This window comes from Podarcis liolepis (genome assembly GCF_965112155.1).
Source record: "Podarcis liolepis genome assembly, chromosome: 6".
Classification (NCBI taxonomy): Eukaryota; Metazoa; Chordata; class Lepidosauria; order Squamata; family Lacertidae; genus Podarcis; species Podarcis liolepis.
In genome coordinates this window covers 46758235-46784282 of record NC_139559.1, presented here as the reverse complement: position 1 = coordinate 46784282, position 26048 = coordinate 46758235, and the positions used below count along the sequence as shown (strand labels likewise).

The 26048-nt window shown below is 45.7% G+C and overlaps 1 protein-coding gene across 2 annotated transcripts; it reads right to left on the bottom strand.

Moving 5' to 3' along the window:
• Positions 1-1817: 1817 nt before the first annotated feature.
• Positions 1818-24919, bottom strand: FGD2 (FYVE, RhoGEF and PH domain containing 2). 2 transcript variants are annotated; one of them, XM_083509930.1, is made up of 16 exons: positions 24647-24919; positions 17153-17474; positions 15096-15176; positions 14385-14533; positions 13512-13668; positions 12094-12232; positions 10987-11045; positions 10736-10882; positions 9412-9504; positions 7542-7621; positions 7420-7450; positions 7021-7113; positions 5725-5859; positions 5307-5453; positions 3553-3696; positions 1818-2918 (listed from the first exon to the last, which is right to left on the bottom strand). In XM_083509930.1, the coding sequence occupies exons 1-16, from the start codon at positions 24709-24711 to the stop codon at positions 2706-2708; spliced, it is 2055 nt and encodes a 684-aa protein (XP_083366056.1). In that variant the 5' UTR covers positions 24712-24919; the 3' UTR covers positions 1818-2705. The 2 variants fall into 2 exon arrangements, with proteins under 2 accessions (XP_083366056.1, XP_083366057.1); XM_083509931.1 differs by lacking the exon at positions 24647-24919 and adding an exon at positions 18365-18567.
• Between the last annotated feature and the right edge of the window lie 1129 nt (positions 24920-26048).

The following is a 26048-nucleotide window of genomic DNA, read 5'->3' as shown; positions in this document are numbered from 1 at the left end:
GGTTCAAAATTGGTTGTATCTTTAAAGGGGGCATGAAAATAAGTCAGAAGCCAAAGATATGAAATTTTGGATTTATTATTAATAAGGGAGATAATCCATAAGGAAGCCAATGCACAAATTACACAAAAAGTGACACACGCACCTTTATATGACCGGTGTAGGAAGCAGCCATTCCCCCTAGAAACATAGTACTTAAATTTAGATGATCTGGTGGCTCTCTCTTTTTATCCCACTGACCACGTGCAGTCTTTAAGATGTGCATAACTGCTCAGCCACCATCATTTTTGCAATAGAGAGACACTGCATCTGAGCTGTGCTTTTTGGGGGGTGGGTTGCACATGGCCACACTTGTGCCAGAAAATGGTGGGAGTGGTATCTTTCAAACCACCAACCAGGGCTTCCAAACCAGGGGTTCCTAGTGCTTTCCAATCATTGCACTTCCATTGTAAGCTGCAAGCATGCTATTGAGAAGTAGTGGTGACTCCTACTTTGCACATGGTGCACTTGCTCCTGGACCCTCTAATCTGCAATAGTTATCAACCAATTACTAATATATATGGGAAGGCTATTGAGAGGGTCATGACACAGCAGCTGTAGATGCTCTTGGATGAAATTGATTATCCAGACCCATATCAGTGTGGCTTCAGATCTTGTTTCAGAACCAAATTGACCTTGGCTGTCCAAATAGATGGCCTTCATAAAGAGAGGGATAAGGGGAGCGCAACCTTGTTTCTTCTGCTTGATTTCTCTGTGGCTTTCAATGCCATCACCCTGGGCATCTTCCAGGACTGGTTCTGTAAGGTGGGTGTCAGGAGCATTGTCATACAGTGGCTGTTGTCCTACCTGCCGAGTGGATTTCAAGGAGCAGTGATGGGGAGACACTCTTTAGGCCCCTGGCACCTGTGTTATGGGGTGCCACAGGGCACTGTGCTATTAATATGTATGTGAAGCTGCTGGATGTGGTCATGAAGGGAGTTGGAGCAAAGTGTCAGATGACGCACAGTTCTATTTCACTACAACATATGAATCTGGAGGAGGTGTGCAGGCTGTGGACCAGTGTCTGTGTGCTGTGGTGAGCTGGCTGAGGGCAAATTAACTGAATCTGCAGGTGCTCCTGGATCCGTCTTTGTTACTTGAGGCACAGGCAACCGTGATGACTTGGAGTGACTTATATCCACTTTGGTTGGTAAGACAGCTACAGTTCCTGGACAAAGATAGCTTGGCCACTGTGGTCTTGGCATTGGGAGAACAGCCTTTACCAAAGGTGGCATGGGCTTTGAAGGTGCTCAAACTCAGGACAAAAAGGAGAAACATGCTAAGAGGAAGGCACACTTGGCAAACCCTCACCGTGATCAACTCCCACCTGGAAACCTATGTCCCCATTGTGGAAGGACGTGTGGATCCAGAATTGGCCTCCACAGTCACTTATGGACTCACTGTTAAGACCATGTTCATGGAAGACAATCTTACTTGGCTATGAGTGATTGCCAAAGAAGAAGACTACAATACACTCTCTGTGAGGCTCAACCCAGAAGCTGCAGCCAGTACAAAAAGCAGAGGCTAGATTGTTGACTGTGGTACCCCACTGAGGAAGCTGCACTGACTTCCAATATGCTAATCGAGCCTTGAGTTAAAGCCTTAAACAATTTGGGACCAGGTGACATAAAGGACTGCCCTGTCTGCATTCCTCAGATGGGGCACTGCTCTGGGTATGGCATGCCCCAAGAAATGTCTAGTTTATTACTGGGTTTTTCATGTTGTAGCTCCAGTCTGTCAGGAGCCGGCGTGAGAAGCAAGTCAGCAATAAAAAACACTGGTGTGAGTGAAGTTAACTCTTTATTCAAAGAAACAAAACAGCTCAGCCCTAGTGGTCCCAGCAACCCATCCCAGTAGGTCTTGCCTCAGTGAGGCAGTTGTGAGGACCACTCTCTAAGGCTCCTCTCCCAATTCCTTCCCAAGCAGCTTAAGGCTCATTGCTCCGCCCTCTTCAATTCTGTGTGTGTTTTGGGAGACTGGAGGGGAACAGGTTGCAGCAGGAGGGGGAGACTGGTTGGTCACTCTGAGAACAGGATGCTGGGCTAGATGAGTTTTGGACAAGACAGGGCTCTTCTTATGCCATTCTGTTCTTATGGGCCAAATAACTCACCTACATTTGCTGGTAGACACAAGTCGAGGGGGTCTAAGCTTCTCTCACTGTCCCCATCCCCCCATCATCCTAATGGAAGCTTTCTTAGTGCATCTGCAGGTGAGACTGCTGTTCTTTTTGTGGTGGGGATGGAAAGGAGCATCTAGATTCTGCAGCATAAAGAGGTACAGGGGCAGCATCCTTAGGAAGATGTTAGTTTTGCTGGCCAGGTTATAGGGAATTAGTGGGAGTCTAGGTGCATATAGGAAATCCCGTTTGCAGCAATGTTGTGTGTGGGCGAGCATGTGAATGGGAAGACACATCTGCAAATGTTGGCAAGTCTCCAGTTCTAACAATGTACTGTGTGTGGCTTGAGTGATGCTTTTGACACAATTCCACATGACAGGCTCATAAGCAAACTAGGGAAATCTGAGCTAGGCAGAAATACTGTGACTTACAAAACTGGTTGGAAAGTTACAGCTGAAAAAATAGTTTTCAAAAGAATCCAAATACTGTTTTCATTTTGCAGATGTTGAAATGGCGGCTCAAGATATGCAACAGCCTCTCAGCAAGGCTCCAGTCATTCCAGCTCATCAAACGAGTCTTCCTCCTCTTCCCCACGAGCCGAGTGTGTAATGGCCTTCATCCACCGCTGCTTCAGCTCCTCCGTCTCTGCCACCAACGTATAGACCTGCTTGGACTGCACCAGTTGGAAGATGTGACGGGGGTCGCTCTGGGGCATCTCTTTGACTTGGTAGCCCAGCAGGGGGATGGAAGTGTGAGCCTTGACGTCCTGGGAGGCAAGTGGGAAGAGAGGGGGGACGAGAGGCTCAAAAGGAAGCAATTCCAGATATTCCAAACTGACTCCACAAAACCAATCCAGTGTTGCTCCCTGTTTAACAAGGGGGTCATTTTCAACGTGAGCTGGTTTTGCAATGTTTAAGGACTAAAACTATTCATGGCATGCAGCTGCATGTATCTTCTCACTAATGTAGTTATTTCTTGGTTTTTACCAAAGGCAGCCTCAAGAGGCCGCTGTAATTTAAGCAGAGAAATAGCAGGGGATGCAGTTGCTTAAGCCTTTCCTCTCTAGCCATTTTTGCACTCAAGGTTTCTCCCAACAGGAACTGCCAGAGGAAGAGCTGGGAGCCTCTGCTCCTGTTTATGGTGGGCCTGTGTACTGAGCGCTCAGAACAGCAGCTTGGGATATCTTGGCAATTAAATACCCTCAAGGGACGGAGAACCAGTGTGGCCCCTCCAGGTGTCCTTGGACTCCCACGCCCATCAGATGCAGCCCGCATGGCCAATGGACAGGGATGATGGGAGTTGTAGTGTGGCAACATCTGAAAGGCCAAAGGTTAGCCACGCCTGTTGTGAACCATCTGAGCTTCCACACAAGAACAAATTCTCAATAAGCCCACACATACCTGGGGTGCAGCATAAATGTACAGCACAAGAGGGTCATCTCGTGGGATCACAAACCAGCCACGCATGCTCCCCTTTCCGTTCTTATCCAACAGCTGCAGGAAACTGCACATCAGGCTCTGCCCCGATATTTCTGCAGACTCTTTCTGCCAATTAAACAAAAACACCACACCATTCCCTTAATGCTCTTTAGCCTAGAGGCTCCTACTGGCTCCTGTGTCTATAGATTGTGATCTACAGAATGGAACACAGCAAACAGTTCTGGGACTCAGCAACACAGCTGCAGATAAAATGTTTTAAATGTGGTGTAAAGTGCAATATACAAATCTGACACTAGGTGGTATAGTGAGCTATGCAAAATTCAATGTGTTTTTCAAAACATTTTTTTTTGAAAAGCATTTTCACAGTGTTTTTTATTTGTGTAAATTCCACCCTGGTCCTGGTTGCACCGCTGGATAAAACAGGCAGGGAGAATGACTGTTTTCACTCCTTTCTGGGTCAGAATGTAAGGATGGTGCAGTGATTAGAGTGTTGGATTAGGACCTGGGAGACGAGGGTTTGATTCCCCACTTAGCCATGAAGCTCACTGGGTGACCTTGGGCCAGGCACTACCTGTCAGGGCTGGAGTCAGGCGTAGGTCATCAACAAAGCAATAACTCACCCTGGACCAGTGAAGTAAACTCTTTATTCAAGGAAACAACCACAGCTCAGGCCTAGTGGTCTCAGCAACTCTTTCTAGGAGGCCTTGCCCTGATGAAGCACTTGCAAAGACTGAAGGTCCCCACCTTCCCTGTGCCCACTAGGACTCCTCCTCTCCAGGGTCTTTCCCCCGCAGTCTCAGGCTGCGTCTGTGCACAACCACCCTCTGCTCTGCCCATTTCGTTTCTTTGAGAGTTCTAGGATACAAGTGGGAAGGGGAGCTGGTTGCAGCCTCTCTCTTCTCTGCCTCTTGGCCACCCTCCCTCCAGCCTATGCTTCAGCACAAGAGTGTGAACTGCTCTCGGCCATGGCTTCTTCACATTCACTAAATCCTGTCACCTCTCCTGCTGCTGACACCTCCTCCTCCGAGTCTCCCTCTGACCACTAATCCCCTGTCTCTGAGCCCTCTTCCGCTGGGGGTTCCCTGGGGAAGGGGTGTTTTCCTGACTGGTGACTCCCACCACTCTTCTGCATCCAGCCAGTCTATAACACTCCCTCTCAGCCTAACCTCCCTCACAGGCTTGTTGTGGGGAATAAAGGAGGAGAGGGAGAACTACGTAAACCACACTGAGCTCCAGGGATTAAAAGGTGGGCTATAAATGCAATAAATAAATAATACCAAGAAAACCTTCAGTGCCTTGTGCCAACATAACAGGGGCTGGAGGTCTAGTCTATTGGTTTTTCAATCTTCAGTACCATGGACAGAGTCCCTCTCACTCCCTTGTCCCCTGTCTTTCAGCTCCACTTCACACCTTTTCTGTGGCAACCAGGTTCCATCACTATTTCCGGCAGTAAATATGTAGGGCGCAATGAGCAGATGCTTGCAGGGAGCCATTATTTGCCAGGATACTCCAGTGCTTTGTCCCATTCCGTTTGGTGTAAGCATCACCCCCTACTTACTTTACTTGCCTAATTTGAAGAACCTGAATGGACTGAAAGGAAGAAATCCAGCACAGGTGACCAAGCCATGGCTGAAGTGGAGGAAAGGCAGGAAATGGGGCAGGCAATTAACTGAGACAGAGAGGATGGAGACGTCTCAGCTCTGCTTCCTCCTCACCTCCAAGATGCCTTTATGCCTTGCCTGCCGCTCGTCGGGCAACAAATGCCCTGTCAGGAAGATGTAGCACTCCACGCAGACACGCTTGGGCCCGCTCTTGTCGTATTGCAATTCGGCCTTGTACTCGGAGCACCGGCCACACACCACCTGCCTCCAGGAGAGGAACCAAAGGGTTGCTGCAGCGTAGATTCACAGAGGAAACCCCCATTCTTCTTTAAACAAGACCTGAACCAAAACTGAACATAGAACTGGAAGAGTTCAGCATCTGTCCCCACCACCACCGGCACCCAGATGCGGCTGGACCAAGCATGGTCGCTCTTGGGATCAGTTCTCTGGACTGGCCCTAAACCAACATGGAGTCCCAAGGCCCTTCCATGTGGCTGCCCTACCCAAAGGAACTCGGAGGAGGTGTACTCACATAGCCGCAGGCCCGGCAGTGGTGCCTTCTGCGTGTGATCGCATTGAACGGGCCCTTGCAACGCATGCACATGGTCACCAGCTTGTCCCTGATCCACTGAGGAGCCCGCTTGCCCAGCTCATCAAACTGGCAATGCTGGGGGTAAAGCAGACCATAAGAACATGAAGATATACCCTGGTGGATATGATCAAAGGGCGATCTAATCCAGTATCCTGTTCTCCCAGTGGCCAACTAGGTTCTTTGAGAAGCCTGCAAATCAATGTCAGCAGGGCTGGCAACAGCATCATGGCAGGGGTAGATCTGCTGTCTGAAGCAAAATCCAACCTAATGCACGGGCCGCCCCTGCCATAAGCAGAACCTGAGTGCAACAGTGCTTTCGGCAACTTATGATTCCCAGCAACTAGTATTTAGGGATATATCGCCTCCTACAGTGGAGGTAGAACAGAGCCATTGTGGCTAGTAGTCGTTGAGAGGACTTATCCTCCAGGAATTTGTCTAATCTTCTTTTAAAGCAATCCAGGTTGGGGGACATCACTACGTCTTGTGGGAGCGAATTCTACAATTAAGCTGTGCACTGTGTGAAGGGGGTTGGAATCAAAGAACCACTGAGATGGACTCTCTGGCAATGAAGGCAATTATGGCTACAGCTCACAGGGTCCAGGACATGGACAAGTATGAAGCCTCTTCCATATTCCCTAGTACCATTGCCAGAGCCTTGTTAGGTACCTCTTTCTTGCACATTCCACTCCTCTGTCTTGTCCTCCAATCATCACACGCTGTGCATTTCCCTGCTGCAGATTTCAGAATGTTCACTCATGGCCTTCCTATTAGGCAGGCATGTACTGCTTTTAGCACTGGCTCAAAACTTTTTTATTCCAGCAAGCCTACCTAGGCATGTCATTTTAGCATGTCATTTTTGACAAAAGTGTTTTAATATTACCCATTTTATCTTACAATTTTCGTGTATTTTTTTGTGTGCTTTATTTGTATTTGTATTTTAAAAAAAAGACTGCATAAAGCAAGCTGCTTAGTTGTTCTATTAAGTGATCTATACATTTTGTGAAATAATTAAAATACGGTAATACAGGAAATGCTTTTAGAAGTGAGGTGGAGACATGAGGAGGAATAGAGAAGTGGAATGGACCGCCTCAGAGAATAGTGGACTGTCCTTCACAGAAGGTTTTGGATAGCCATCTCCCAGGGATTCTTTAGCTGTGGGTTCTTGCATTGCACAGGGACACCTCTACAGTTCTATGATTCTATAATTCAGTGAGTGAGTACAGTCAGGAGGATTACAGTTAAATCTTGCATCTCGGAATCCGGCCCTTGGATCGCCACCTTGAAGGTCCCACTGCTTTTCTCCTTCTTGTCAATGGCAGACTCAAAGGCCTGGAGAAGAAAAGCAGAAGTTGAAATAAAGCTCTGAGGCTCAAGCCACACATGAAAGTAGCAGGTTGAAGCCACATCTGCCCCACTCACTTCTGAAGTATGGGAGTGGGGAGCTGGCAGTCAAGGGGTGCTAAACTCTCCCCCTCCTCCCTATGCCCATACCAAATGTTACATACATTTTTCCTCCCAGCAAGTTCTTGTAATAATCATTTACAATTTCATTGATTTTGTTAAAAAGGGCAAACACTTTGTCTTTCTCACGGGGCAGGACCTTGACATAGGGTAAAGGGTAGAAGCATGGGTTACCTTTATCCAATCATTCATCTCTTCCTGGGACCTGCATAGAAAGAGAAGTCACCTGTTAGAGAAGAGTTGTCCTCATCGTTCTGTGTGAGAATCAGAAAAGACAAAATTCTTATGCCAGTTACCTGGTTTGCAGTTCTAGAGTTCGTTGCTTCCCTGATACAAGGAAAGCATAAGGAAACTGCACATCATTCAGCTCCCGAACCTGCAAGTCCAGATAAGCAAAATAATTAGTACTGATGTGGGCAAAAAGTTGTTGCTGCTTGTCAGGGAACTGACATCAGAGGCACGGGAGAAGGAGAGGGTCTCTGATTCTGCAGGAGAAGGTCCCAGCGCTAGGGGGAGACTCAGCTGGGAAGAAGGGGAAGCGAATGAGTGTAACACCAGGGATCCAGGAGAGCAACGGGACAGGGAGGTGCAGGGGCTCCAGGACTCTTCGTTGGAAGTTAGTGAGGAGAGCCCAAGCACCCCGCTGCCCACGCCCACCCTGCGCAGGAGACTCCCGCGCAGTGAGAGGCGGAGACGATTGGGCGTCAAACAGCTCTTATGTTGGCAGCGCTTTAAGAAACGCCCACAGACAGATTCTACGAGTGACTAAGGGCAGCCACGCTGAGATGGGCTGTGCAGTCCGGAGGGTTTAACCAGGCAATCCAGTGCTCAAACGGGGCAGGATTACGCACAAGTAACTCCCAACCACTACACTGCTGTTTCTCTGATGGCTTCCACTGCTGTCATATTCAATTTACGTCCATACCACTGAGATCAATGGACATTAGTAACAGGTCTTTCAAGGGGTCTGCACCTCTCACTTAAGTAATGGGATTTCAGTCAGTCTGCTCTGAGTAATGCAAGTGTTGGATATTTTAACACCCAAACAGTGAATTTTATTTTTTCATGCTTTGTTCCGTGAGCTGTCCTGGTAATTTTTGGAAGTTGAAGGGGTGGGCTACAAACTGACTAAGTAAATACCGTATTTTTTGCTCTATAAGACTCACTTTTTCCCTCCTAAAAAGTAAGGGGAAATGTGTGTGCGTCTTATGGAGCAAATGCACGCTGCACAGCTATCCCAGAAGCCAGAACAGCAAGAGGAATCGCTGCTTTCACTGCGCAGTGATCCCTCTTGCTGTTCTGGCTTCTGGGATTCAGAATTTTTTTTTTCTTGTTTCCCTCCTCCAAAAACTAGGTGCGTCTTATGGTCTGGTGCATCTTACAGAGCGAAAAATACGGTAATCAATAAATCAAAGGGAAGAGAGCAGCAAGCAAACACCTGAACCAATCCACATGGAAAAGTGTGGCAGGGAGGGGGAATGGGGACAGCTCACCTGAAGCATGCAAATATTTAAAGTCCCAATATGGTCAGATATATGCCATACCCTTCCTTGGGTAGCATTTATAAATATATGGGCCAGATTCAGCTAGCTGTTCCTGCAGGCGAAAGCCCACTCAAAGACTTCTGCTATCACAAGGGGGCTTTCCTCCCTGCACACACAAACACCCCCAAATTGGCTGAGGGGGGTTCAGGAGAACCCCCAGAACAGGGTGTAGGAAGAACAGAAGGAATATTGTTCCTTCAAGCAAGCAGAAATGGTTGCACTGAGACTGTGATCTCTTTAGCACCACATTGCATTCCTCCCAGTGGCGTAGCGTGGGGGGTGCAGGGGGGGCCGGCCGCACCGGGCGCAACATCTGGGGGTTAGGGTTAGGGGGCGCAAATCCACGGGTTAGGGGGCGCAAATCCACGGGTTAGGGGGCGCAAATTACTTGCATTGCCCCGGGTGCTGACAACCCACGCTACGCCACTGATTCCTCCCCTTATCAGTTTCCCCCCTACATATGCATATTTCAGGGGGGGGTCCTCTGCTTCCTGCTCTGCTTGTTATATTTTTGTTTTATGTTTCTCCAGATGTGGCCATCCTGTGGAAAAATATGGGGCAGGGCCACCCCCCACCCCACGAGTATAATTAAAGGGAATAACCTGCAATGAAATTCTCTGACCTTCATGCCCTCCACATCGATCCGGCTGTGCACCTGAAACGCTGCGCCCACTTGGATGACTTTTGGCACACAGTACAGCAGCAAGTTATTGAACTGAGAGAGACAAGAGGTGGGAAAGGATAAAGCCTTGGTGGGAGGGGGGCACATCAAGTCTGAACAAAGAAGGGCCAAAAGAAGAGAGCAAATGTCAAATGAACCAGTCAATACAATACAGTGGTACCTCGGGTTAAGTACTTAATTCGTTCCAGAGGTCTGTTCTTAACCTGAAACTGTTCTTAACTTGAAGCACCACTTTAGCTAATGGGGCCAATGGTGGAATTGTTGCCACCAATGGGTCAAGAAAGAACCCAGTGCATGTATCACTTAGTGCTATGCCAGCCTTTAAATGTCCTCCAGATGTTCTGGACACCAACTTCCATCGGCTAATGAGGTGCTTGACTACTGCAGGGGGGGTGCAATTTATTACTGGCACACTTCTCATTCTCCCTGCTTGCTTGAAAATCAGAATACAATTATCATTTGGATTATGCACTTCAGAGGCAGGAGGGCAATAGCCCTGCTCTGCTGTTGCCACCCCAGCAGATGGTATTCATGAACATATTGCCTCTAAGCCTAGATGTTTCAAATAGCCACCATGCCCACAACTAGTGGCCACTGGGTAAATTATCTTCCATGAATTTGTCTCGTTCCCTTTTCAGCTCATCTGAGCTAACGTCCAACACCACATCTTGAGGCAGCAAACTCCAAAAATTATTTGGGTGAAGAAGTGCTTCCATGCCAATCAGTTTCATTGGCTGATTATCTTCCTAGGTTCTAGCTTGAGGAGAGAGGGAGAGAAACTTCTCAATCTATTTTCTCCACACTGCACATAATTTTCAGTGCAATCCAGTGCATGCTTACACTCAGTAAGCAAGTCTCATTGCATCCAGTGAGGTTTACTCCCATGTGGATATGCATAAGGCCACCGCCTTTATAAGCCTCTGTCACAGTCTCAGTCACCTTTGTCCAAATGAAAAAGTCTCAGGAGTTTTAAGCCTTTCTTTGTAGGGAATCAGATCCAAGGCTCTTATTATTTGCCCTTCCCTACACACTGTAGGGAACCTTGCATATCTTCCCAAACTCCTATATATATATATATATAGATAGATATATCTTTCTTTCTTTCTTTCTTTCTTTCTTTCTTTCTTTCTTTCTTTCTTTCTTTCTTTCTTTTATCCAAACAGCAGCACAACTTCTCTGAGTTGTGCAAAAGAGCACAGATGCCCAACAGCAATGTACTGCTATCTTCCCTTCCCGCCATCCCCCAACCTGATTAATCTCTTACCAAGAACAGGTATTTCTCCGTTGTGTTGTTGTGCCGGAATGAGATTTTCTGAATGGGTCCCTCTTTTATCAGCTCGTTGGAAGGGTCCACAATGTCATCTTCAAGCCCCAGCCTGTGATACACCTCCCAAAGGTTCTGGAGTCGTTCCTGCAGGACCATCAGAATTAAGATGAACAAGACAGGGACCAAACAGCTCCGTTGCAAAGGTCTCTGGCTGCAAGAAGTCACTTGCATGAGGTCAGTGCACTCACCATTTCTGCAATGGCAGCATTGGAGTGTTTGGCTGCAGTGAAAATCATTTCCAGAGCTTCTGCAAAAACACCAGAGAAACATTCAACTCTCAAGGCTCTCTCACACAACCCATTTGCACACCTGTATTCCTTGCTATGGCAGCACTGGAGGGGCGCTCTGTGCGCCTTTGAGTATTTCCCCTTGTGCCCGCAGCCCCCATGATAAAATTACATTGGTGCCATGGACTGGTATTTTAATATGTGATAAGAATTAATCTAAAGAAGGAAATATGAAGATGGAGCGATCCTGGGTAACCAATAGGTGTGATCAGGTTTTTGAACATTGAATTGAATTGATTGCATAAATATCACCAGCCCCTTTTGATATATGATGTATGAATTAACTGGATGATTGCTCTCCTTGCTTACATATATAAAGGGGAGATAAAAGTAATTACATGTATGTACACATACATACATTTAAATTTAATAAAAAATAAAAAAGATATGGGTGAACCAGGATCATATTCAGGAGTGATCCTGAGTAACCAATAAGTATGATCAGGTTTTGAATAAATATCAATTTGCATAAATATAAATATAAATTTGCATAAATATAAATATCATCAGCCCCTTTAATATTTGATATTAACTGGATGATTGTTCTCCTTGCTTACATATATAAAGGGAAGGTAAAAGTAATTACATGTATATATGCATACGTACATTTAAATTTAATAAAAAATATGCAGGTGAACCAGGATCATACTTTGGAGGTGCAGGGAGTTTTCAAAACAATGACGTCAGTGACACATTGATGGACCTTCTATCTATGTAGTTCTTAAAGCAACAGAAGTCCAGACCTGAATGGAATGCATGCAGTAAGCTCATTGCCCGATCTCCACCACTTTCCCAAGGTTCTAGCAGTTGCATGGCACTGAGCAGGAGAAGGGAGGCACAAACCTAGCAGGGGAATTTCAAATCAACCCTGGTATGAAAGCCTTAGAATCACTCAACTAGCAGGTACATGTGTGTCACTGCTAAAGGACAGTCTCCCCCAACAAAACAACTCCTCTGTCAACTTTCTTCTTTGCCCACATCACAGAATGGACCGAATGGAGCTCTTACTCTCTGCATCCTCCCTGTCCGGTGCCTCTGGAGGTAGCTTTCGTATGTAATCCTTCAGAAGGAGTTCATATCTAGGGATTCTCTGTACTGGCTCCAGCATATGATGCTGCAAGGTTAAGTTGGCTGAGATCTCCCGTCTCTGCTCAGGATAGTAACAGTAGCAGAAAGAGAAAGCAGAAGCCATCATAGACATGAGTGTATAAACATTAAACTACAGATACTTGGCTGGCCTCACCACTTCACAAACCAAGATGACCATCTACCACAAACTTCACCAACAGAGTGCTCTCCAAATGTTTTGGACTACACCTCCCATCAGCCCCTGGGCTGGTCGAGGCTGATGGGAGTTGTAAGCCAAACATCTGGAGGGCACCAGCTGGGTGAAGGCTTATCTATCATGTCTTGGTGGTATAACAGATGGAAGAAATTTCATGCTTTTGTTCAAGTCTTTCTACAGCACAGAGATGGAATGTTTGAGGTCCTGTGGAAGCAAGAAATTCCCAGCCACTGCAGCAGAAGGAGTCCAGTGTCTCAGGAAGAACGTGAGACATGGGACCAATGCAATTTTTTGAGACCTGGGGTACAGGGCCCACCAAGAAGCACAGAAAGAACTACAGAGCCTATTATCCCAGCTGAGAGCAGCTGGCTAAAGATTGGTGTAGAAGACGTTAGTCACCAGGCTAGGCAAAATGAGTGAAGAAAGGCTAGTCTGGATGGAGAAGGCAGTGTCCTTCCAGTATTTTCTCAAGGAGAAGAAAATACCTACGTTCCATGCTATATATATACATGTACACAGCCATGGTGTGGATGGCCTCCCTGATAGAAGCTACTCTGAGTTTAAAAAAAGGTTACTGTGCAATAAGCTCTGAGACCCTTTCTACAAGACCAAGTTCAAGGTGTTACTTTTAGTATTAACAGCTTGAGACCAGTTTACATGGAAGATCATCTGACTCCATATATGCCCTCTTGACTGCTCCAATGTGCAGAACTGGCACTACTACAGGTATCACATAATACTCATTCTGCATTTGTAAGGAATTAATCTTTTAGAACCCACACTTCCAAACTCCCTGCCTATTGACATCAGGCAAGTGCCTTTACTGTTCTTGTCAGAGCTTGCTAAAAACATTTTTCTTATATGTATGTGCTTAATAAAAATTTAAAATAAAATAAAATAATAAAAATAAAAACATTTTTGTTCAGGGGAGCCTTCCCAGATATGTAGAATTTTGACATTCATTTTTATCAGGGTTTCTTTCTGGCTTAGCATTGATTTTAATTATGTTTTGAAGGTTTCAAATTGTTTTTTAATTGAGAATGACGTTCTTTCGTTATTTTTGTAAACCACTTCAATGTGTTCCCCTACCCCAAACAAGCAGTATAAACATTTTATGAAAGAATAGCAAAAGAATTTTCACCTGAATGCTTGAGATGAGTTCCTGGAATGGCAAGGACTTTTCAGACCACGTGGTGATCAGCTCGACGGCCTTGTCAAAGTTCTTCACGTATTCGCTATACATCTTCAGGAAAGGGGCTACCTTCTGGATGATGTCCCCAATCCTGGGATTGGAATTCCTGCAGGCAGAAGCCAAGAGAACAGGTCTGCTGTTGGCATCTCTAGAAAGGCAGCCAAAACGGTCCAGGGAAGATGCTTTGGGAACTGCCTGCCTGCCTCTATCCCTGGTCTCGATTGCAATGCCCAAGCATCGCTGGCACTGGTTTGTGACATTTGCAGGAGTCCCTGCTGGATGTTGCCCAGCTTCTACACAGTTTTAACAATACATCACAGCACAAACAATGCTGGCTGTCTCTGTTTATTAACATCTTCAGTAAAAAAGTAAAAAGCTAGGAAGTGAAATGATTGTCCTCATACGTCCTCCCATCACAGGAAGACAAACAGATAGATGCGAGAAGTACTGCTGATTTAGTTCTTATTTATCTAAGATATTTCCGCATTGCCCTTGATCATATAATTGAAGTCTTTGTTCTATAAAGGCAAATGTTTGCCAAAGTGCCCTCTGCAGACAAAGGAAGTATGTAATATCTATTGTTTCACACCAAGATTAGTCCTTTGTCAGATGGCATAATAGAGACCTATTTCATGGTGGGACAAAGAATTAAGGTTTTAACTCAAAGTGACGCTTCCACAGACCTCTTGTACAGTATCTTTTCAGATTCTAGACTTCAAATAATACAACAGTTGCTTTCAGTTGCATAAACCTTCACACACACACCCTCACCTCCCTTTCCAGGAATGCAGTGGGGAAAGGGGTGTGGCTGCCATAACTCACCAGTTCTCCATACGTTTCTGCAGCTCTGGCAAGAAAAACTGAGCATGGAACTGATAAATGGATGAGATGTTGGAGAATATCATTTTCACCACCTCTTCTGGGAATGTTCTTCCACTCCTGGCTTCCTTCAGCAGCTCTGAGAAAAACACCTGGAACCCAGGGATGGACAAAGCTGTCAGTTTTGGTTTTTCTCGGTTGCTCGTTTTTCCAGCCTTAAATTCAGTCGCCCACATTTCTGCATCAGCTTGTGATTTACTTACTTATTTATTTATTTTACACACACACACACACACACACACACACAGACACACACACAAAATAAGTCCTCCTGAAAATTCACCAGCTTTTTCATGCACTTTTATTTTAATATGAACAATTTCCCAAAGTGAACTTTCCCTTCACCTGTCCCTCTAGAGCAGAGGTTCCCAAACTTATTTGGTCTACCAACCCCATTTCAGGAAACAAAAACACCATTACCCAGCACCCCCTGTCAAGTAAACTACAGGCAATCCTCATTTTGCACTGGGGTTACATTCTGGACCCCCTGCACGCATCAGCGGAACCCATGTAAAGCAGTCTGTCTAGCCCCCATTCCACTCTTTCAGTGACGTTTTAGGGATACTTCCGGATTCAGTGCCGACCTGTGCATGCATGCGCAATCGTGCGTCAATCAGAAGCGCATAAATCTGTTGTCGCCTGTAACAAACCAACCTGATCCAGAAGGTGAAGGCGGCTGACATAGGCCTGCTCTGTTTGCAGGAGCTCCAACGCTATTTTTTTCTCTTCTGGTTCCTGTGTGTGTAAAGAGAAACTGTTTGATCATGGGGAGCATTAAGCATGAGCCCAGTGGAGTAGATCCTGCTCTCCTGTCAGTGGGGGCACTGCAGATTAGTAGGGCTGGGTTCTCTAACTAAGGCTGTGTTTTGTGTGTGTACACAATTATGCATATTCATAGGAACATAGAAATCTGCCTCATACAGGGTCCTGGCATGGGTCTATCTATGTCAGTATTGTTTACAGTGACAGCCAGTGGCTCTCCAGGATGTGAGATAAGGGACATTTTCAGTCCGATCTGGAAATGTCAAGGACCGAAACTGGGACCTTCTGCATGCGCAGCAAGTCCTTTATCACTGAGTGATGCTCCTGTTTGTTTGTTTTATTTGTTCATCTTTAGGTTTTACTGAATTTTTCCCCTCATTTTTCATGAGTCAGGATTTCCTCTTTCTTTCTTTCTTTCTTTCTTTCTCTTTCTTTCTTTTTTTTTTAAGCTATTTTTCTGTATCAGAAAACCTCTCATTACCGCTTTACTCGCGTCCCATACTATTTCCAGCCCATACTATACCCAGTTTAAAATTCACAGCATGTACCACCTTAAAAGAGAATATAATGATAATGATGTACCAATGGTACTTAACACCTGTTAAATTGGCAAAAATGTATAGGATGAGCTGTAAAGTATGTTGGAAATGTAAAGAGAAGGATGGAGATTTTTACCACATGTGGTGGACATGTGAGAAAATAAAACTATCCTGGGAATTGATTTATAACAAATTGAAAAAGATGTTCAAATATACTTTCCCAAAAAAGCCGGAAGCTTTTTTGCTAGGCTTGATGGGAGAGAAAATAGAAAAAGCAGACCAAAGGTTATTTATGTACGCTACGACTGCTGCTAGAACTTTGTTAGCCCAAAAATGGAAAGTACAGGAATTACCAACAGTGGAGGAGTGGCAGACGAGAATGGTGGATTACGCGGAACTAGCAAAACTGACCCACATGATCCGAAACCAGGAGGAAACAAAATTCCAAAGAGATTGGAGTAAATTTATGGGTTATATAAATAATAACTGTAGAAACCTGAAGACACTAGCAGGACTGAAATAAATCTTACAACGTGGACTGGATAAAACAAGAAACTGCGGAAAGGAGACTGAAATAAGAAAACCTGTTGAAGGGAGGGAGGGAAGTAAGTGCTCGGCAGAGTGTTGGGTAAGGAAGTGGGTAAATGATTGTTGAATATTACTGTATTTTGTTTGTTTGAAATGAAAAACCAATAAAAAGCATTAAAAAAGAAAAACAGGTGCAGGAGGAGGGAAAGATAAGTCAGGCAGGTGTAGAGTCGAGGGTGTGCCCACCCCCAGGGGTGGAGGTGTCTTTGGCCTCCTCAATATCTGCTGGCAGGGGGCCGAGACCCCTCAATATTGAGAGGGCAGAGGAGGCCAGCAGGGTTCAGTGGCTGGCTCCTCCTGAGCTCGAGAGAGGAATTGTGCTGTGCTGGGCTCCAAGATCAGCCTTCTCCTGACGATGCAATATCATGCATGCACCGCGTTCATGACATCTCTCACACACGATGCACCACGCCCCCCTCCCCAATCTTGGGCACAAGACAGCACCTCTGGCTGCCACACCTCCTCCTCCTGCCCCCACCTCTCGTGCTCCACTCTCTGCCAGGACCAGAAAAGGACTGGAGCAGAAGGAGCAGAAAACGGTTATGCGTAGACAAAGTCTGCACCTGCTTGGGGAGATACATCAGCTTCGGTTGTGGGTGGGGCCTCTCTGTTGCTGCAACTGCCTCGTTGGGCGCACACCTAGGAACAGCGGAGTGGGGTTGGGCTGATAGACATGCCGTTTCCTAAGTCTACCTTTGATAACAAAGAGATGATTCCTCACTCTAGACATTCCTTGCCTGACAGCACCAGTTGCCCAGAACATTGGCCCTACTCTACGTGATCTGTAACAACAACAACAATTGTAATCTGGTGGTTACTGACCTGGTTTTTGCTGCTGCTGGAGTCGGTCCTGAGGCTTGCCTGGAAGTCTGCATCTTGTGGAATCCTCCAGTTGCCTGCACTGATCTTGCCACGGAAAGAGCTGAGACACTTGACTGTGAGCCCTCTGGGAGCCTCTCGTGGCTCCATCGCTGATTCTGCACAGCAGGGCATTTGGCTGTGCAATACAGGCATTTGCTTGGCTTCACTCATAGCTCTTCTGCTAGTCGCAGGTGGAAGCAGGTAGGACACCATGAGATTTGGTGCTCTCAAGCAGGGCCCAGACTGAGGAAGGATCTGCTCCTTGCTGGGACTCGGGCAAGCTCTAGCCACAGAAAAGACAAGCAGTTTTAGAATGACATTATTCAGCCCACTTCTGCAAAACACAGGGCACAGCCAAGCAGTCTGTGTGGTGAGATCCAAAGCAAAAGCAAAACATTCAGAGGCAACATGGGGACCAAACCATCAATATTTGCACCTCTCTGAGTTTTACAGTGCTGTTCTCCAGCACTAAGGGGCAGGAAATGTTCATGTCACTGAAAATAACATTCAAAATCACACTATAGTAGGGGAAATGTAAATAATAGGGAAAATACACTGTGTTAAAATGTACATGGGAGGCAAAATTGCCTTTCAAAAAAGAGAAATTAACACTGAAATGCTGGCGAGTTCTCATGAGGACTTTTTTGTAAAAATGTGGGGAACTGAACTTTAGTTTGGAAAAATGAGAAACTGAAACAAACTAGGATTGACAGTTTTACCCACATCTAAATACAGGCAGCTGTATCGTGACTGCCTATTTCCTCCTTCCCACCTAACCAGTAGCTGGGGGTGGGTTAATTTACCTCCAGAAAACAAAACTAAAATAAAAGATTAAGCAAAAAACAACAACAACCACGAGATCAGATCTCTAGCCTCCCACATCCACATCATGATCTGTTTGGGCCCTTTGGAACAGGGACTTCTGAGACAGCAACAAAAGCTCTCCGTCCTTAGTTACACAACAGCATCAGCAATTGTAGCTGAATAACTAAGATTGCAAGTCACTCCATCAAAGAAATTAATTGTATGAGTTTGAGTTGATTCATTGATTAATGCACTGATTGCAAACATTTTTAATGCTGTCTTTGGGGTGGTTTTTGGTTTGTTTGGTTTTTGGATAATGCATGCATGTATCACAGCAGGCATCAACTTAGAAGAGGCATACTATCATACCTGAGAGAAAAGGAGAAGTGCTTGCTATCTGCAGAGTTTTTCTTTCTTAAATAATGGGTGAGATCTGCCTACCAGTGGAACAGGCTTCTTCTTGTGCAAACAGGCCATTCCTTTCCTCCCCTTCTCCTGCAGCTGACATGCACTCACAAAATTTGCTTCAGATGGTTGGAGAATGCATCAGAACAGATTTTTAGGGCTGCAAGCTGCAGGCAGGAGGTCAGAAAGAGGACATCCCACAACATAAGCAGAAGTCCACCCATGTGACATTGGATTTCATCATTTATTTTCAAAAATCTGCACCCAGTTAATCTAGGGCATTTTTTATTTTTATTTTTTGGTACCTACAAAAATCTTTAACAGTGCAACCCTACACCAGAAAGTAAGTCCTGTTGAGTTCGCTTTCCCAGGTAAGTGGGTAATAGGACTGCAGCCTAAATCACTAATCAGTTGATAAACATTGCAACCCTGCAAATAACACAATAGGCATGGATGCATAATGGATACACAAAGGCTTTGCATCCATTGCATCCATCATGCCTACATATGTGAATAGTGTTCCACTGGACACCAATTCATTGGCCCATGAGAAGCTACAAAAACCAAACAGTTTGCCTGTCTTCTCTTTCATAGAACTGCTTATGCCTCTTGTAGACCAAAACATCATATGAAAGCTATGTACCTGCACATTAAGGGTCATGATGTAGTGCTTAGAACTGTGTTTCTCAAACTTGGGTCTCCAGCTGTTGTTGGACTACAACTCCCATCACCCCGACCACTGGTCCTACTGGCTAGGGATGATGGGAGTTGTAGTCCAGCAACAGCTGGAAACCCAAGCTTTGGAAACACCAGGAGTGCCAGAGAAGGACTTGGGAGACCAGGGTTCAAACCTCCACACAGCCATGAAGCTCACTGGGTGACTTTGAGCCAGTCACTGCTTCTCCACCTAACCTACCTCAGAGGGTTGTTGCGTGGAGTAAATGAAGAGGGAGAGAACCACGCATGCCACCCGAAGCTCCTTGGAGAAAAAGTTGGGCTATAAATCAAATAAATAAATAATCCCGAGAACTGTAATTTACCCCTCACAGAGCTATTTGCCAAGGCCCTTAAAAGCTACAATTCCTAGGATCCTTGCAGTGGGGAGGGGATGTGCTTTAAAATGTATGATGCACAAGCCCTAGAGCAGGGCTGAGGAAGTCTCTTTCGCATTTACATTGAGAGTAGTTACTGAGGGCTACATCCTTTTTTCTGTTCCACAATCAGCCGTCATTAAGCTTCCTCATGTATCCAAAAGTCAGCTTTTATTTCCTCTTCCGAAGCAATGTTTTGCCTTTCCAAAACAAGCCACAGCTCAAGATTAAAACCAGAGGCAGCAGTCTTGCTAAAGGGACAACACCCTCTGGGCTGACATAGGGAATGGGCAAGTTAAGGGAAGGAGCTGGTAGAGTGTTTGCATGTTCCCCACCCAGAGACCACAGCGCATGTCGTGGGGCCAGAGAAGAAGGCAGATTCTGCCTGCTGCCCTAATCCTCCTGCCATCACACATTCAGCAGAAAGCCTGAAAGCCTTTGCAGGGATGATGGTTTTGTTGCACAGTGGGAACTCTGCACCTTTAGGGTGGCAGCTTAACTGAAAAACCTATGTGCCTTTACAGCTGTCATTGCACAGAGGCGCTTTTTGGAATTTCTCCCCTGAACACGGAAGGTCAAATGGGCAAAAGCCACCCTTGCCTCTGCACATCCCATAGAAGTGTTGAGAAGATCTGAAAAGGGCGATAGTTGCCAGGAGATGACAACAGTGCTAAAAGCAGATACGCTGCGGGTGTAATATATCGTGGCGATTTAATTTCAGGGTGTATACTCAAGAACATGGACCCAAGAGATTTTAGAGGCACTTCTCAAGGCAAGATGCCTGGCAACCTAGAGTGGTTGCTGACGGAGAAGTATGTGTGCTTGAATACAAAAGAAGTACAGGTACATATTAAATAACTGAGGGAATAAGCTCCTCTTTTCTAGTCTTCTGTCTATGTAAATATGGGCTTCTTTAAGGTGTAAGCTTCCTTCAGTTTCCCCTTGATAGCTCAGTTGATGGAGCATGAGGTACTTAATTTGAGGGTTGCATTGGGCAAAAGATTCCTACATTGCAAAGGATTAGACTAGATGACTCCTGAGGACCCTTCTAACACTACAATTCTATGATTCACTTGTGATTGAATGAAGTTTGTGCTTGGGAGGTTTTTTACACTTTGAAGAAAATATCACAGTAATGTCACACACATACATTAAAATAGGTAGTCCTCTTCCCACTGGCATATTCCAAATTGCTTAGGGCCTATAAAAACACCACAGGAATTGTTAAGTTGTGGGTGAACATATCAGACGACACAGCAATTCTTCAACAGCTCTTGTTTATTCACAGACCAGAACAGATCTGATCTGAAGGGTTCAGCCAGCCTGCTTATATAGAGCTCCACTACAACACAACAGTAACCACTTTCTGTAACTATCCAATCACTGAAAGTCACTTTCAATCCCTTATTTGCACATGTGGACCTGAGTGAAAACTATCTACTGTATCCCCCTGCTGGCCCAGGGTGAGAACTTCAGTACATAACAGGAATATTCCCTCTCCCCGCCGCCATCAGCACCTTGTCTCAGAGAAACTTCTCCTGTTGTTCAGTTTACCTTGGAAGAAAGAAGCTCCCAGGCAAATGCAGCTCCGGAGCATTTGACCATTTCGTCTTGGGAGTTTCAAGGGTTCTATTTTACAAATTCAGCCCTTAAGAGTTCCACTAGGTCAAGCGCTTAGAAAATGAAGGTGACAGTCAAACTGTAGGGTGGGACTGGTATAATGAAGCCAAAGAACTGGAAGCAAGAGAGGCAGTGGGTACGTCATGTCCAAGAAAGCAGTGAAGCCCGCCAGAAACGCCAAAGCCATTTCTATCCCTGAACCTTTCCATGCAATCAAGACCATCCACAAACAATTCTGCTTCTGTTCCAGCTTTTGACTGCTCCTTTGTGAGACACAGATTGAGAGGGAGAATATAGTCTCCTTGGTCTGCGTCTACTAATAAACAGGAACAGCAGCTTCACAGTGTGCTAAGGAAGCACAGCAACAAACACAGTGAAGCATAATTTCCCCTGTTTCATTTGACACATGAGGAGAGGGAGACACGGAAGGGAAGGAAGCGTTGCACTGAGATCAGGCAACAAAACAGTGGCAGGAGAGCAGGGCTGCCCTTTTGCCAAGTCAGGCCATTGGTCCATCTAGCTCAGTGTTGCTGACACTGACTGGAAGCCGCTCTCCAGCGTTTCAGGCAGGAGTTCTTCCCAGCCCTACCTGAAGATGCCAAGGACTGAACCTGGAATCTCTGCAAGCAAAGCATATGCCATACCAGTGAACTTCCCCGGGCCTTCCTTCTTCCTACAACTGTAAGCTATGTGAAGCCAGGAAGATGGAAAGGAGGCTCAGTGAAGTCAGGGTGTGACTCCCATCAACTCTCAGGACTATTTCACAAGGGGCGTTCACATATGCTTTTGTTTTGTAGTCCTTTGCATGGTGTGTGTGTATTCTCATATTTGCATGATGAAATCATGCCACTTTGCAATGTGATTCTAATGCTGAGGTATAATAGAAAAGAAGGATGCCAACTTAAAAAAAAAAGTGCAAAGCCACATCTGGACTTAGGATGCTGCAAAAAGACAACCAGATGGCAGTCTTCATAAAATCCAAATCCATTAAAATATAAATCAGGCTGATATCTTTTCATCTGACAAATAGCGCAGAGTCCAGCCACTGGATTTATCAGCAGGAGAAGGGATGCAGCATTTCAAGGGTTTACGTGGAAATCCCTTCCTTCTCTGAGCTACTGCAGAGTGCCAGGGCTCTTGAGAGCAATGGGGTCAAATCCCCCTGCAGTTTTCTGTTGGTTCTTAATTTGTTTTGGTTTTACTAGAAAATGCCCCTTCTTCATTTTGTACAAACCTGTGCTCCGATTTCCCTATTTAGCACTGAAATATCATGTTAGCAATGGATAAATGTATAGCAGAACTGTCAGAGTGCAGGAAAACTTGGCAAATGGGGGGGGGGGCTTTTTTTTATCAGGCTACCACTCTGGATGCCCAGCGAACAGCTGTGGCCAAAAATGTGCACCCATTTAATCAGTAGATCAGAGTTATCTACAGTGAGACATGCAATGGTGACTGTATAATATGTTCTGCATACAGCTGCCTTTGAAGGGCCTCTGGAAACTTCAGGTTGGTGCAGAATGCAGGAGCAAAAGTGCTCCCAGAAACACTGGTGTGTGGACATATTACTCCACTATCAGAATAGCTGTGCTGGTTCCCAATACATGTCCAGGTTAAATCTGAAGTGCTGCTTGTCACGTCTGAAACCCTCCATGGCTTGAGCCCAGGGTACCTTCACCCACAACATCCTGCGCAAACAAGCTCATAGGATTCCATTTAGGTGAGTGTCTGAGCTGGCAAAGAAGACAGGGAACACTGAGGTTTCCTGGCAGAGGCAATGGCTTTGCTCACGCTGTGGCCAGCACTGAAGCAGATTGGGCTACGGAAGGAGAGCGCTCCTCCGCAGCTTACAGTAAACTTGTATTACTTATGAGAAAATAAAGAGTAACACCCGCCCACATTGATTTCTGCTTCTTACGGGCAAAGCTTCCACACTTCAGCAACGTGTCAGAATTATGCATGGATTGCAACACTATCTACAACGGTTTAAATGACCTTTTAAAACAGGGATGGGGAACCTGTTGCCCTCCAGATATTGTTGGATTCAGTCATCCCCAGCCAGCATGCCCAATGGTCAGAGACGATGGGTGGGGGGGAAACATAAGAATAGAATAAGACAGTGTTTCCCAAACGTTTTTGGGCAACGGCACACCTGTTTACCGGGGAAAAATCTCGCGGCACACCACCATTAAAGTCCCGCCCCGTGACGTCAGCGCGCAGCGTCACGCCGGGAGGGACGCACAAAAGTGCAAGTTTTTTCCCTTCCCCTTGCCGGGGTGGGAGGAGGCAGCAGAGCGAGGGATTGAGGGACGGCGGCAGCTGAGGCGGCGGCGGCTGTTGTGGTGGTGGCGGCGATAGCGGGCGGAGGAGGAGCCGTCGCTGGGAGTTGCTGCTGCTGCTGTTGCTGCTGCTGCCCGGACATGCCGGCCTCCTCCTCCTCCGCTGTCTCGCGCTCCTCCCTTTTGCGCGCGCTGCCCCGCCGCTCGGCACCAGCACCGCGGAGCCGCCCCCGGCTCGACGCGGATCCTCGCCGCCGCCGCCTCTCGCCGCCCGACTCGCCCGCCTCCCTCCCACGGCACACCAGCCGGTGTCTCACGGCACACTAGTGTGCCGCGGAACACCGGTTGGGAAACACTGGAATAAGAGACTGTTGGATCAGGCCCATAGCCCACCTAGACCAGCATCCTGATCTCACAAATGTAGCCAAACAAGCTAGCCACCCCATTATTTATTTATTATTATTACCGTATTTTTCGCTCTATAACACGCACCCGACCATAACATGCACGTAGTTTTTAGAGGAGGAAAATCCGTATGCATGCCACCCGTGGGCATTCCCTCCATAACACGCACAGACATTTCCCCTTACTTTTTAGGAGGAAAAAAGTGAGTGTTATGGTGCAAAAAATACGGTAATTAGGAATATTTTTTAAACAGCTAAGCATCACAACAACGGAGTAGTAGTTGTATACAACAATGAAAATGAAACAGCTAAAACAGATTTTAAAAATAATGAGAAGAAAAAGATGCTTCTCCACCAGTAAACGGATCCTGCTGGGACAGCCTGTTAAAACTAAATAGTTTTTAGCATCTGACACAATACTGCTTTTTACCCTGAAGTCCACAAAGTCTGAATTTTCTTCTTAGCCCTAGATGATTGTCTCTGTGGGACACGGCAAAGGCAAAGCTGCTTGTATGACTGCAAATTCCTCATTACACTTCCCAGTATGGTCTGTGGCTGCAGACCGCATTCCCAGGTGACAATTTGGATTGGCACTGATGTCTCTGGGAGTGACTCTGAATGAGCTTTGCAGTGTCCATGACTCAGGAACATTCTCTGCCAGAGGCAGGAATCAGGGGAATTTAGCAATTTGGTTGCCAAAGGATTATCAGAATTAAATAAACAGCAAAATCATAGCGGTTTGTTTTTTTACCATGCTACTTGAAACGGTCCTTACACAATTTCTGCACTTTAAAAAACTGATCTCTCTTATAACATCTCCAGGGGTGCGGGGGAGAGAGAGAAGATTTATTGTACCTGAGTTTCTCAAACGCATCCACCAGGTTAACCACAGAGGTGGCTGTATAGCTCTGCTCCTCCATCGTACTGAGACCTGTCAGTCTGAAACTGGACTTGCCGTTCTGAAGTAATGGTCAAAGCAGAATGCACACCGAGGATGCACTGTGATTTTTTCACAGCTCAGTCTTTCTGTTGCTTGAGGTATTTCTGAATAATTTCTTTTGAACCACTGGACAGAATATTCAAATTTCTGAACAGTTTGCAAGCAAACTGGTGCCTTCAGTGGTATGTAGGGGGGGAAACCCTTCTGGTTTACCATAAATAGAAAAAAAATATGAGGAAGTACTGAAAAGCAGAACGCTGGCAGAAAATGAGCAAGATTTACAAGGGTATGCAAGGAATGTAAGCCTCTTATTAAGTATATGATTTTATTTTTTAAGGAAATGTATCGGAAGTGGTCTTTTCATTTAATTCTGGCTCTGCCTTGACTCTTGTTCTGGTCATGCACTGTAGCTAATATTTTCTGCTGCAATACAACTTCAACTTGCAATTCCCACCTCTCACCATCAGCAATGCAAGAAAGAAAGAAATTACAATTATTTGTGACAGAATAACAGAATATGTGACAGAATAAATTACATATGTAGAATGTAAGATTTTCAGGATTTTGCTGCTTATCTCTTGTAGTCCAAAACATTTGAGGAAGGCTGCTCCAGTTAATAATAATAATAATAATTATTATTATTATTATTATTATTATTATTATTTATTATTTATACCCCGCCCATCTGGCTGGGCTTCCCCAGCCACTCTGGGCGGCTTCCAAAAGAATATTAAAATACTATAATACATCAAACATTAAAAGCTTCCCGAAACAGGGCTGCCTTCAGATGTCTTCTAAAAGCCTGGTAGTTGTTGTTCTCTTTGACATCTGGTGGGAGGGTGTTCCACAGGGAAGGCGCCACTACCGAGAAGGCCCTCTGCCTGGTTCCCTGTAACTTGGCTTCTCGCAGTGAGGGAACTGCCAGAAGGCCCTCGGTGCTGGACCTCAGTGTCCGGATAGAACAATGGGGGAAAGTAAATACTTTAGAAAGTATTTTCACAGTATCCTGTGCTTGACAAATTTGAACGCCAGGGGGCTCCATACAGCTACTCCAGCATGTACAATATTAGGCAATTCCCAGCTATAGACAATACTGTACATATATAAATTGGCAATTCCATTGCCTACTCTACAGACAGAACTTCCTGGTTACATCTGACACCACTGGGAAAGGAATTCTCAGAGGACTAAAAGTAGCAACTGCTCAGAGGAGACAACTGCAAAATTCAGGACTATTATAGTTTTACCTAACACACTAGAGAAGACAGTTTTCATACTCCTTCTCACTCAGATCTTCCTATGTGAGGAAAACTTGAG

Bases quoted from the DNA above. Each gene is read 5' to 3' on its own strand.
- FGD2 (XM_083509930.1), bottom strand. From the start codon at position 24,711: ATGGAGGAGCAGAGCTATACAGCCACCTCTGTGGTTAACCTGGTGGAT. The intron at 5,860-7,020 runs GTAATCCTCCTG...CTTTACCCCCAG, and splicing joins CCGAGATGCAAGATTTAACT to CATTGCCAGTTTGATGAGCT. The intron at 2,919-3,552 runs GTATGTGTGGGC...CTTGCCTCCCAG, and splicing joins ACATTTATGCTGCACCCCAG to GACGTCAAGGCTCACACTTC.